Source organism: Carcharhinus amblyrhynchos, chromosome 2 (assembly GCF_965287045.1).
Source record: "Carcharhinus amblyrhynchos chromosome 2, sCarAmb.v2.hapA, whole genome shotgun sequence".
Lineage (NCBI taxonomy): Eukaryota > Metazoa > Chordata > Chondrichthyes > Carcharhiniformes > Carcharhinidae > Carcharhinus > Carcharhinus amblyrhynchos.
In genome coordinates, this window is record NC_137325.1 from 128433092 (window position 1) to 128447481 (window position 14390).

The window sequence follows — 14390 nt, forward strand, 5'->3', positions numbered from 1 at the left end:
TCCACTGAGAATTAGAGCACTTGCAGGGCTGGGCAGAAAGGCAGCGCGTTTGGCACTTGTTCAATTTAATGCGCTCCCCGATCGTCAAATTCTCAGAGGCTATTTGTACAAAAAAACCTTGTCGGATTTTAGCAGTAAAATAAAGACAGTTTGCGCATTATCAGCTTTCTCACAGGAGTGCAATTTTTAAGCTATAACTGTTTTGCTTTTGTTTCAGTTTATGTTTCTGGCTGAAGTTCTACAGTGGCGTGCTCAAACTACTCCCGACCACGTGCTTTTCACACTACTGAATTCTAGGGTAAGTCTTTCGTTAGCCAATACTTGATGAAAAGCATTTAGTCTATCTCTCAACAATGCCTGGACAGTTTTGCATGTTGATTCACATACATGTTATCATTTACTGCACTATTGTTTCTGAACTGTAAATCACGAACAGACATACAAACGAATTAGGAGCAGAAGTAGGCTGCTTGGCCCTTCAAGCAAGTTCGCCATTTAATATGATAATGAACAGGATAAGGTAATGGCTGGACAGATTGTAACCTCGAACCCACATTCCTGCCTACCCCCGTTACACATTCAGCCCTTTGTTAATCAAGAATTGCTCTAGCTCTGCCTTAAAAAGATTCAAAAACTCTGCTTTCACCACCTTTTGAGGAAGAGAGTTCCAAAGAGACTCTACCCTCTGAGAAAAGAAATTCTCCCTGTCTCTGTCTGATTTGAGCAACTCTTTTTATTAAAACAGTGACCCTCTAGTTCAAGAGGAAACATCCACTCCACATCCACCATGGCAGGGCCCCTCAGGATGTATAAGGTTTCAAACAGATCACCGCTTGCCCTTCTAAACACCGGTGAATACAAGTCCAACCTTTCCTCAAAAGACAACATTCCCATTCCAAGTATTAGCCCAGTAAACTTCTCTAAACTGCTTCTAATACATGGCATCTTTCCTTAAATACACAGTACTCCAGATGTGGTCCCACTAATGCGCTGTACAACTGAAACATAACCTCCCTCTTTTCGTAATCAATTTCCCACACAATAAACAAGCTGTTAGTATTCCTGATTATTTACTGTGCCTGCAAACTAGCTTTCTGTGATTCATGTGTTAGGACATCCAGGTCCTTCTGCACCTCAGGGCTGCATAATCTTTCATCATTTAGATAAGTTTATTTTTTATTCTTCCTGCCAAAATTTCACATTTTCTCACATTATAGTCCAGTTGCCAGACATTTTGCCCATTCAGTTAACCTATCTATGTCTCATTGTGGCTCGTTTATATCGTCTTCACAGCTTACTTTCCAACTTATCTTTTTGTTGTCAGCAAATGTTGCAATCATCCCTTCAATCCCTTCATCTAGGTCTTCTATATAAACTGTAGCAAGTTGAAGCCCCGGCACTGAATCTGTGGCACTCCATTTGTAACATCTCACCAACCAGAAAATGACCCATTTATCCCAGTTCTGTTTCCTGTTACTTAGCCAATCTTTTATTCATGTCAATATCATTTTCTGCAATAATTTTTGATGTGGCACCTTATCAAATGCTTCTGGAAATCCAAGCACAGTACATCCAATGGTTCCCCTTTATCCACAGAACATGTGATTCCTTCAATATAGAAACTTGGGCATTAGGAGCAGAGAAGGCAATTAAGCCCTTTGAGTCTGCTTGGCCATTCAATCTGATCATGGCTGATCTCTGAACTCCAATAAGTTAGTTAGTTAATAATTTAGTTAAAGATCATTTTCCTTTCAGAATACCATATTGATTCTGCATAATTGCCTTGAGTTTTTCCAAGTGCCCTGCTATAGCATTTTGCCTGTGACTGATATTAGGCCAACTGACCTGTAGTTCCCTCCTTTCTATCTCTCTCCTCTTTTGAACGAAGAAGCTTTCTTCCAGGCTAATGGAGCCTTTCCCAAATTTAGGCAATTTTGGAAACTTAAAAATCAGCAAATCAACTAACACCCTAGTCACTTCCTTCAAGACCAACGAATGAAATTGACCAGGACCTGGAGATTGATTGGTCAGCCTGCAGCCCTGACAATTTGCTCAGTACCACAATTTGTTAATGAATTGCATGCGATTGATCATTTGATAATATTGAACCTGGTACTGCCTTGATTATGTTGCTTTTAAACGTGAAAATGTGGCTGGCTGTTCTTCCTTTTGGATATTCCGACAAATAGCAAGAGCTGTGTCTGATGGTGACCAGGTAGGTTCAGTGATTAAGGATATTGAAATGTCAGAATCGGGGTGGGGGTGGACCTTGCAAAGGTCTGTTGATCTTGGGCAGGATTTTCCCATTTTGGGGTGAGTACGCCTGGAAAATCCCACCCATTGAGAATGAAATTTAACTTGAGTTAGAGCACCCAGTGGATGATAGCAAATAGTGATCAAAAAAGCTTTTTTAACTTCATTTATTAATGACACAAGTAGGCTTACATTAATACTGCAACAAAATCACTATGAAAATCCCCTAGTTGTCGCTCTCTGGCCGCTGTTTAGGTACACTGAGGGAGAATTTAGCATGACCAATGTGCCTAACCAGCACGTCTTTCGGACTGTGGGAGGAAACTGGAGCACCCAGAGGAAATCCACACGGACACTGGGAGAATGTGCAGACTCCACACAGAAAGTTACCCCAGCCGGGAATCGAAACAGGGTCCCTGGCGTTCTGAGGCAGCAGTGCTCGCCACTGTGCTTCCCTGGAGAAAATTGGGCTGACTGTTCAATAAGTCGGACCTCTTTTTTTTTTGCAGCACTGCACACGGTGACTGTCATCCCCATTTCTACTTTGTGTCTGTCCATTATTCATTGAACCCAAAGGGACACACTGGAGTAACAAAGTGGCTGATTACTGCTGCTGTCACTCAGGCTTTTAATCTCTTAGTAATTTACTTTGGTTTTTAAGGAGATGAACAGTGGCACCAGCAACTAATAAAATAAGAGTTGAAGCTTAAGCTTGATGTCCTGACAATGAATTCCATTTACGTTAAGTAAATTTCATCTGTATTGCTACAGTTGTCACAGCCCATAACCTACTCCTTTTCACAAAGAAAGCCAGAAAGAAATTGCATCGTGCTTTCATTGTTCTACAGTTTTAATTATTTTTTTGTGTACTAGGCTTGTGACGATGGCTCATTTAATCTTTCTTGGTGTAAATGATTACAGGAAAGCTATGCTGCTGTTCAAAAAGGAAACAGGGCCATCGTGTTAGATTGATTTGCAAACCCATTTTCAAATCCAGAAGCAAAAGCATATTCTCTGTCCTAGGAAATGGTGTGCATCTGCAGACACAGTAATGACAGCTCATTTTAAGCATTACATGCTGGGCTTGCAGACGCTGAACAGTGTGGAAACCTATTTTAAGTTTTCAGTGTGGCAGTAAGACCATTAACTGAAAATTGGTTTCCTGTAGTTTCAGCACTTTTTTGCATTTAAAGTGAAATGTCATTCATGGCATTCGGTTTTAAAATAAAATTGATAAAATCCTTGAGAAGTGATTCTTTCTGTCAAGGCTGAGCTATGCATTTTGGGTCGGAATCAGAATTGAAGGGTCAGGTCCAAGGACTCGAACTTTCTGTGTGGAGTTTGCATGTTCTCCCTGTGCCTGCATGGGTTTCCTCTGGATGCTCCCATTTCCCACAGTCCAAAGATGTGCAAGTTAGGTGGATTGGCCATGCTAAATTGCTCCTTATTGGCAGGGTAAATGCATGGGGTTATAGGGATAGGGCCTGGCTGGGTTTGGGGTCAGTGCAGACTCAATGGACCGAATAGCCTCCTTCTGCACTGTAGGATTCTATGATTCTATGCTTCTAAGCCCACCACCAACACCCCCACCACCTTCTCAGATGCTGAAGGAGGGCAATGCTCATGTCTCCCACATCTTGAGAAATAGGACTTGCATGTTTTGAAAGATATTTTTAAATACATTAATGATGAATCTAGAAAGTCTTGCAAATGTCTTCTTTGTGAACAGAAGGTTTTCTGACATATGCCTACTGTTTTCATCGCAAATTCGACCACTGCCTGAAATGTGGAGGTCACCTTGCAAACTATTCTCAAATCTTTGATTGGCAGAGAGGTGGCTGCATACCTACAAGAAATCAGCAGATGATGCTTCAGAGTGCTGTGTTTCATGAGAGCCACATTTATTGATGGAACCCACTGCATACGCCTCCTCTATAATCAGAACTTATTAACATCAAAGAGGAAAGTAAGCTAATGGACAACTTGGCAGATATGCTTCCATTAATAAAAATATAGTTTAATCCGATGGAATCTCAGGAAAATTTCCTCAAATATAAAGCTATATGCATTTGTGGAAAGGATTTGATGGAATTCACTTTACAGCATCGTTTAATAAATGTCCTATTCATCAAAATTGAACTAAACCCTTTATTGTAAATCAATATTTGAGGTTATCTGTTGGAAGTAAAACTGCAAGAACAAGAAATTGCTTAAAGGACATTTTTAGGAGATGGGTATAGTCATTATAGAATCATAGAATCCCTACAGCACAGAAGAGGCCATTTGTTTCGTCAAGTCTGCACCAACTCTCTGACAGGGTACCTTACCCTCTTCCCTGCCCTGGCCCTGTAACACCAGACCTTTCCCATGGCTAATCTATCTAACCTAAGGGACAATTTGGCATGGCCAATCCACCTAACCTGCACATGTTTGGATTTTGGGAGGAAACCGGAACAATGGGAGGAAATCCATGCAGACACAAAGAGAATGTATGAACTCCACGCAGTCTCCCAAGGCCAGAATTGAATCCAAGTCCCAGGAGCTGTGAGGCAGCAGTGCTAATCACTGCACCACCGTGATGTCCAAAAGAGGTCACCTTAACAGGAGATTGAATCAAAGATTTAGAACTGCAACTTGAAACATAGTTTCAACATAAGTAGTTGCATCCGTATCATCACTCTTCATCATGAGTCCCCCATCAAGAAGCCATTTAGCTGTTTATTCCCAATATCTCTAAATGTTTCTACTTTTCAAGCAACTATTGGATTAGCTGTAGAGAGGTTTTTGGGACTCTGCTTCAACAGATTTTTGGGGCAGAGAATTTCACATTCTAGCTGCGTTTAGTGCCAAGAACTTTCCTATTAACCCCTTTTAATTCGTGTCCTCTTATCATTCTTTGGATATAGTCCACGACTATTACCATTTACCTTCTCATAGCCTTCATAATCTGGATGACCTTTACCAGATCTCGTGACACTTGTGAAAAAACCTTCTCCTCTCTCTTTGTTAATCCTAGCTTTTCCGCACTGTAATGTTTCCATCAGTTTTACATCCTCTGTGATGGTTACGCAATAGTCGAAAAGTAGCCAAATGAATTAATAGCTCCTCCTTTGTGCTTCCATTTACTGAACCAAAATCTTGGTTGCCTTATATACTTGTGTTCCCATTCACCTGACGAAAGAGCAGCGCTCTGAAAGTTGGTGACGTTTGCTACCAAATAAACCTGTTGAACTTTTAACCTGGTGTTGTGAGACTCCTTATTGTGTTTACCCCAGTCCACCGCCGGCATCTCCATATCACGACTTCAATTCAAACATGAGCTTCACTACACTCCAATTTTGTGCTTCCACCTTTGTAATACCCTTGATTTCTGATGGCCCTTTTGTTCGCGAGACCTATAGCTATTTTTATAGATATGAGCAGACTGTCCCCCTCAGCCTGTTTCCAAGCTGAATTGCTTTCCTTCTGTGAAGATGAATTAAACAAAAGAACCTCATAGTGCCCACAGGCCATCTCCATGGCAACATTACATACTTTAGGATGTTCCAACCTGAAAAATAAACTAACTATCTTGTCTTCAAAACCAAATCTTTTGATTCTGGGACCCGGGTCCATCCCAAATGGAATTAACCACCCTGTCTTCCAAACTTGATGGATCCACCAAGAAATTACCTTATTTTCTGCTTCTTTTCATCTGGAAACTACATATGTAATTTAAACCAAAGTGTAGGCCTCCGTCCTTAAAGTTACAATGTCACTGTGCAGAGTGGACCAGGCAAACTCAAATCCATTCCTTGCTTGTTCCAAGAAACAAATTGAAAATCCAATTCAAGGTCCCCACAAGGGAGACAAACAAGATCGAAGCTGACAAGATGAGGCGTTGCACCCAATTTTGGGCTTGATCAGATGCTTGATCTTAGCCAAAAGGCTGAAAACCTATTCTTACCAAAAGCTGAGAGGGGTCTTTTTTTAAGCTTTCTGAGTTCCAATCCTAACCTCATTAAATAAACCTCTGCCACCCTTGGAACTGCAGTCACTCCTGATCTGTTTGAATTGCATTTACTTCATGGTTGGTTATCAGTTTCTCAATCAGATGTCTCCACTTGTGTTGCAGTTAACACTTCCAATCTTCTACCTAAAGGCACTTTCAAAATATTAATGTAAACCATCGAACTAGACGATTATGACAAATGAGACAATCATTTGAGTGTCATGGAAGCAACCTAATCTGACCTTTTATACTTGTTTACTAGGGAACAATAGCCAATTCTTTAACATGCCTTCAGCTGCATAAACGAGCTGAGAAAATAGCAGTGATGCTGATGGAGCGGGGGCACTTACAGGATGGAGATCATGTGGCATTGGTCTATCCACCAGGTATGTTAATAGTGTCATCATCTTTCTCTTACCCTTTAATTGCTCCTTCTCTCCCCTCTTCAACTACCTTGTGCCAAATACAATCTGCATTCAAAATTAATCTTCTGATTAAATGGAATTCCCGCATTCCATCAGCTGGAAAGCTGCAGTTAGAGGAACTGGATGTAATTAATCTAAACTAAGCGTGCTAAATGGATTCCCTGCCTTTTAAAGGAAACCTGATGACTTGGTGTGTTGTAAATTATTCTGCTGCAGTAACATTTAAAGTGCAGATTCTAAGATGAAAAATGTTTTGTCCTTCATACAGGAATAGACTTAATTGCAGCATTTTATGGATGCCTGTACGCGGGTTGCGTGCCAATAACTGTTCGTCCTCCACACCCACAGAATATTGCTACTACATTACCCACAGTAAAGATGATAGTGGAGGTAAGTCAGGGTTTAAGGTTATGGTATACTTTATTTTTGAATTTTCACCCAATTGTTCTTTTTTCTCCAAACAAGTTAACAATCTTGGAACAATAATAAATTCCATTTATTGCTGTCTATTTATTTCTGAGTCATGTAACTCTGTAGAAGCCGTTTGTTTACAGGCACTTCATAAGTTACACTGTCACAATTCCTGGTATTGCAAAACAATACGACATTTAAAAAAAATGTTACATCAGCTAAAATCAAAAACAACATTTTACGCAACTCTTGAAAACCATCTGAATTCAAATGTTATGCAACTCCAGTGGAAAATGTTTTATTTGAGGGGGACGTTGACATAGTTGGAGATTGTATCTGGAATATAATAGATGCCAGAAATGTCAGAATTGAGTCCTAGATCAGCAGGCATTTACAATAGGGGCTTTTAGATAAGCACATGAAAATGCAAGAAATAGGGGAAATGGACCAAGAGCAGGCAGAATGGATTAGTTTAACTTGACGTCATGTTCGGCACATCATGGGCCAAATGACCTGTTCCTGTGCTTTACTGTTCCATGTTCTATCAGATATCCTGTTGGTTATTAGTTACTATTATGTTGGTTATAATATGAATGCATTATTAATTCACTGCAATTTTTGTCCATTTGTTCCCCCCCCCCGACTCCACTTTATTAAAATGTGTACAAAATGCAGTACATATAGCTTTTTTTCATTTGTTCTTGGAAAAAGAGCCACACTGGCAAGACATTTTTAATTGCTCACTTCAGTGTGGGACAGGAGTCATACTTTGTCAGTGCAAGAAAGGATGGCAGGATCTCTTCCCTGAAGGTTAGCCGTGAATCAGTTCACTTCCTCATTATTTTCCAACACTCGTGCTCAAATTATCAGATGTATTAAATTCAGTTTCACAATTTACTTTGCTGAGTTTTGAACTCGGTGCATCTGGGTTGCCTGTCCTTTACCAAAACATTTGCTGAGCTGGCCTACAAAGTAATTTTTATTTCATAGACATGCAAGTATCTGCTGGTAAAGTAGCTACAAATCTGAAGAGGATTTGTCAATTTCATTTTCAAGCTGTTGCTTATCTCTGGTCTTGGGGAATCTGTTCTGCAAGTAGCTGGGAGCAATAGGACAGAGCTTGCCTGTTCAGAATACCAATCCCAATGACTTAATGGGATACAATGTTAATTTCTGAAAAATGGTCACAGTCATTTGGATGCATAATAATTATGATCATGCTTTGTTCAGTGATTTGGAAATATGGTGACTGGAAATCTTCCACTTAATTGACCGTGCCTTATTTTTCATTTAGGAAATTTTCACATAGTTTATCGCTGACCTTCAACTTATGTGGTCATATTAATTTGTGTCAGTCAGAGACTGTATGTTTATTGTGGAACAGTGTTTTGATGCAATGCAATGCCCTCTCAGTGCTTCGCTGCTGTACTTTATGGCCCATTTACACCATATCAATAATGTCTGTGGGAGCTATGACCTTTGTCTTTGTTCTCAGATATAATGGAGGAGCACTTTTCATCTGGTGTTCCAGTAGAGCAGTGCCTCTATGGTTAGTATGCAGTCAGTCACCAAAACTCAAAGGAAGGAAGACTAAAATTTGTTGCACTTTTCATGACCTCAGGCTGTCCCAAAGTGCCTTACCGCTGGTGAAGAGCTTGGGAAGAGCCGTCACTTCTGTGATGTACAGAATGCATTATCCAAATTGTATGCACAAGGTCTTGTCGCAAAATAGATAAAAGAGGTGAGAGTGACATCCCTTGACATCAAGACAGCATTTGACCAACTGTGGCATCAAGAAGCCCCATCAAAACTGGACTTAATAGGAATCAGGAAAATCTCTCTGTTGTTTGAAGTCATACCTAGCATGAAGGAAGATGGTTATTGTAGTGGAGGTCAATCATTTCAGTGCCAGGATATTGCTGTAGAAGTTGCTCAGGATAATGTCTTATATCCCACCACCTTCAGCTGCTTTATCAATGACCTTCCCTCCATCATCAGGTCAGAAGTGGGGATGTTGACTGATGATTGCACAATGTTCAGCACCGTTTGTATCTCCTCAGATATTGAAGCAGTCTCTGTCCAAATGCAGCAAGATTTGGACAATATTCAGGCTTGGAATGATAAGTGACCATTTGCAACAAGCGAAAATCGAACCACCTCCCCTTGACATTGAATGGCATTCCAATCATTGAATCCCCCAATATCAACATCATGAGGGGGTTACTATTAACCAGAAACTGAACTGGACCAGCCATGTAAATACTGTGGCTACAAGAACAGATCAAAGTCAAGGAACTATGTGGTGAGTAATTACCCTCCTGATTATCCAAAGTCTATCCATCATATATAAGGGCTGTGATGGGATACTCGCCACTTGCCTGGATGAGTGCAGCTCCAGCAAAACTCAACAAGCTCAACACCATCCAAGACAAAACGGTCCACAGCCGCATCCGTAAACGTAAACATTCATTTCCTCCACCATTAATGCACAGTAGCAGTAGTGTGTACTGTTTAGAAGATGCGTTGCAGTGACTCACCAAGGCGCCTTGAACAGCATCTTTGAAAACTTACAACCTAAACCACCCTGAAGGACAAGGCAGCAGATGTATGAACACACCAACACCTGAAAGCTCCCTCCAAGTCATGCACCATGCTGACTTGGGAATGTATCACCATCGTCAAGATCCCAGAACTCCCTCCCTAACAGCACTGAGTGTACCTACAGCACATGGGCTGCAGCTCTTTAAGAAAACAGCTCACCACCACCACCACCACCTTAAGGGCAATTAGTTTAGATGTTGACATAATGGTAATTTACTGGACTAGTTAGGCAGAGGCCCAGGCTAATGATCTGAGGCCTGGGTTCAAATCCCCCTGAGGGCAGCTGGTGGAATTTAAATTCACTCCATGAATCTGTAATTATAAAATTAGCCACAGTAATGGTGACCATGACAACTATTAGCGATTGATGTAAAAACAAATCTCGTTCTATATTCATCATAGAACACCTGCTGTGCAAAAGGAGGCCATTTGACCCTTCAAATTTGCACTTACACTCCAACAGAGCATCTTACCTAGGCCCTGTCCCCATAACCGCACTCATTTACCTTGGTTAACCCTTTTAACCTACAAATTATGTGACACCAAGGGATAATTTAACATGGCCAATCAACCTAGCCTGCACACCTTTTGGACTGTGAGAGGGAACCTGAAAGAAACCCATGCAGACACTGGCAGAACATGCAAACTCTACACAGACAATGACCCAAGGTCAAATTGAACCTCGTTCTCTGGAGCTGTGAGGCATCAGTGCTAACTAATGTGTCACCATGCCGCCCTTCAGGGAAGGACATCTACCACCTTTACCTGGTCTGTCCTACATGTGTCTCCAGACCCACAGAAATGTGGTTGATTCTTAACAGCCCCCTCCAAGTATTATAATGCTACACACCTTCTGACACAATATCCAGGCTTGAGCACCTTGATGTAAAAATACAGCTGTGCAAGGACAAATTGGGATAGGCGATAAATCTTGGCCTTGCCACTGACACCCATACCCCATGAATGAATACATTTTCAAAAATAATTAGATCATCTGTTTTAATAAGGTTAATTGAGGAGTAAATGTTTGCCAAGGGTGCTTGCCTGTTCCTCTTCAGAATAGTGCCATTGAATCTTTTATGCTCAACTTAGAAGACTGAAGAGGCTCTGAAGGCCACAAAATATAGAAGCAGAATTGGACTATTTGGCCCATTGAATCTGCTGTGCCATTCAATTATGGCTGATATGTTTCTCAACCCCATTCTTCCACTTTTTCCCCTTAACTGTTGATCCCCTTACCAGTCAAGAACTACCCATCTCTGTCTTAAACAAACTCAATGACCTGGCCTCCACGGCCTTCTGTGATAATGAATTCCACAGATTTGCCACCCTCTAGCTGAAGAAATTCCTCCTCGATTCTAAAGGGTCATCCCTTTACTGTGTGGCCGCAGATCCTAGTCTCTCTTACTAATTGAAACATCATCTTCGTGTCTGTTCTATTCAGAATCATAGAACCCGACAATGCAGAAAAAGGCCCTTTGGCCCATCGAGTCTGCACCGAACACAATCCCACCCAGGCCCTACCCCCATATCCCTACATATTACACCCACTAATCCCTCTAACCTATGCATCCCCGGACACTAAGGGGCAATTTCTTAGCATGGCCAATCAACCTAACCAGCACATCTTTGGACTGTGGGAGGGAACCGGAGTACCCGGAGGAAACCCACTTAGACACGAGGAGAATGTGCAAACTCCACACAGACAGTGACCTGAGCCGGGAATCAAACCCAGGACCCTGGAACTGTGAAGCAGCAGTGCTAATCACTGTGCTACCGTGCCGCCCAGGCCTTTCAGTATTCTATAAGTTTCAATGAGATCTTCCCCGATCCTTCTAAACTCCATTGAGTATAGACCCAGAGTCCTCAAATGCTCCTCGTTCCAGAGATCATTCTTGTGAACTTCCTCTGGACTCTCTCTAAGGCCAGCACATCCTTCCTTAGATACAGGGTCCAAAACTGCTCACAATATTCCAAATGTGGTCTGACCACAGTGTTATACAGCCTCAGCAGTACATCCTACTTTTTGCATTCTAGTCCTCTTGAAATAATGCTAATGTTGTCTTTGCCTTCCTGACTATCAACTCAACCTGAAAGCTGACCTTAAGAGAATCCTGAACTAGGATTCCCAATTCCCTTTGCACTTCTGATTTCTGAATTCCCTTCCCATTTAGAAAATAGTCTGTGTCTCTATTCTTTTTACCTAAGTGCATAATCTCGCACTTTTCCACATTATGCTCCATCTGCTATTTTACCCACTCTTCTAATCTCTCCAGGTCCTTCTGCAACCTCCCTACCACCTCAATACTTCTCCACCTGCTTTTGCAACATCCGCAAATTTAGTCACAATGCCTTCAGTTCCTTCATCTAGATCACTGATGTATAAAGTAAAAAAGTTGTGGCCCTAACACTGACCCTGCTGAACTCCTCTAATCACTGGCTGCCATCCTGAAAAGGACCCTTTATGGATTACACTCGTAAGGACATAGAAACATAGGAATTAGGAGCAGAAATAGGCAAGTCAGCCCTTCGAGCCTGCTCCTCCATTCAATCAGATCATTGCTGATCTCTCCCTGCTCTCAAATCCAGCTCCCCACCTGTTCCCCATATCCCCTCATCCCATTTCTAAAATCAGAAATATATCTATCTCTTTTATGAAACCATTTAGTGATTCAGACTCCACGACGCTGTGGGGCAGCGAGTTCCACAAATTCACCATCCTCTGCGAGAGGTAGTTCCTTCTCATCTCAGTTTTAAATCTATTGCCTCTCAACCTATACCTGTGACCTCTTGTTCTCGATTGCCCCATTAGGGGAGACATTTGGTTTACGTTTACTGTAGTTTACTGCACTGTCTGCCTTCTGCCAGTCGGCTAATCTTCTATCCACTTTGCCTCTAACATCATGAGCTCTTACCTTATTCAGTTACCTCCTGTTGGCAGCTTGTCAAAGACCTCCGGAAATCCAAGTCGATAACATCCACTTGCACTCCTGAGTCTAACCTGCTCATTATCTCCTTAAAAAATTCAAACAGATTTGTCAGACATAACCTCCCCTTGATGAAACCATGCGCTTCCAAGAACTCCGAAATCTCACTTAATAGTGGACTCTAAAATCTTACCAATGACCGAGGTCGGGCAAATTGGCCTGTAACTTCCTGCTTGTTTGCTCCTCCCTCTCTTCTTAAATAAGAAAGATGGCACCTCTGACAGTACAGCCCTGTCTCAGGCCAGCACATCCTTCCTTTGATACGACGCCCAAAATTGCTCACAATATTCCAAATGTGGTCTGACCAGAGCCTTATACAGCCTTAGCAGTACCGTCCTGCTTTTGTATTCTTGTGTCAGCCTTGATTATGTGCTCGAATCTCTGGGGTGGGACCTGAACCCACAAACGTCTTGAGTGTCAGCACTAGACCACCTCTAACTCGATTGATCTTTTCCTTTATTCACCATGCCACGTGTGTCAGTAATATAATTGCTCAATGTCAAATTTATCTGGCTTGGAGAAACAGTGTTGTTAGCAGTTGATGTGAGAGCACTGCTTGTGGATGAAAACAAAGCACGCGCTCTTCTGTTTGTTCACCTCCACGGACCTTCCCCAGCCACTGGCAAACAGGTTCAACAGAAAATTGAGGCCACTATTTGGAACTGATAGAACCGTGTGTGCGCAGGATTGCATTTGCTCAGTTTCTCTGCTTCAGATTAAAAGGGATGTGCTTCACAGCATGGGGGCTCCAATAGCATGTCTACTGCTATTCAAGTTTAACGTGATGTGATGGGACGTCCCGGAATACTGTCTCAAACTGACAGTTGAATACCGACACCTTCATTCACTTTAGCCATGGTAAACCAAAATCCATCCATGGAACGTGCGGTGGCTGCACCCAGAGGTCATTATCCATCAGAGATGACATGCAACCGCAAGTGTTAAGCTTAAAAGAAAATAGCAAGACGTTGTAGTCTTATCTGATAAAAGGATGACGTGTAAGATTTGGCTTAAATTTTAATTATCTATTGGGCTGTATAGAAACTCCAATCCTTGATAGAGCATTGTACAGCAAAATGTGGGAATGGCAGTTATGCTATCTCAGAGACAGCTAAGTCATCCTGTGGGGCTTTGTGTGCGTTTCAATACAGCTTCACCTCGGCAGCCCATAAAAAGAAAAACCTGCAGAAAGTCGGGAGAAGAACTCTGGGGCTGCGTCAAGGGCCATTTGTGTTGTGAAATGAAGAGCAAATATATTTTCCTCTGGCGCATATTGATTCCCAAGCACTCTATGGATTTCTAGCCTAATTCAAAGCTGCTTTGTTTCCTCCTTAAATGCTGCCCTGCATGTGGAAATTACTTAAACCTGAATCTTAAGATTAATCAGATTTTAGGCTTGAATAACCCAAAGGTTTGAATCAGATTCTCAACATTGCCTGGGATAGGAAGAAAATGTGAATAAACGCTGGATTTCTCCTCTGGGTGAGGTTTTGCCATTCTCAATGCAGAAATCCAGGGCGGAGGCTGCCCTGATGTTATTGCGACTGACGTTTTGTTGCTTTGCCCCTTCAATTTCATACAGAGACAGGGGAGAAAAAGACTTACAAGGATGCCTTGTTCTTAAATTAATCATTGAAACAGAAATTCTTTCAACAGTATAATTTTTTTTTGAAAAATGCACTTGAATGAATTGTAGTTGTTCACTCGGATCCCTTCGTAAAG

The 14390-nt window shown here is 41.7% G+C and overlaps 1 protein-coding gene across 6 annotated transcripts in view; it reads left to right on the top strand.

Annotated features, from left to right (window-relative positions):
- The window catches only part of LOC145358519 (disco-interacting protein 2 homolog C), a 571331-nt gene that overhangs the window by 458244 nt on the left and 98697 nt on the right, over positions 1-14390 (top strand). For all 6 annotated transcript variants that reach the window (XM_080212647.1, XM_080212672.1, XM_080212655.1 and 3 more), the window contains 3 exons: positions 218-298; positions 6507-6630; positions 6938-7059. In XM_080212647.1, coding sequence (XP_080068773.1) covers positions 218-298; positions 6507-6630; positions 6938-7059 — 327 coding nt within the window. The remainder of the gene's footprint in view (positions 1-217; positions 299-6506; positions 6631-6937; positions 7060-14390) is intronic.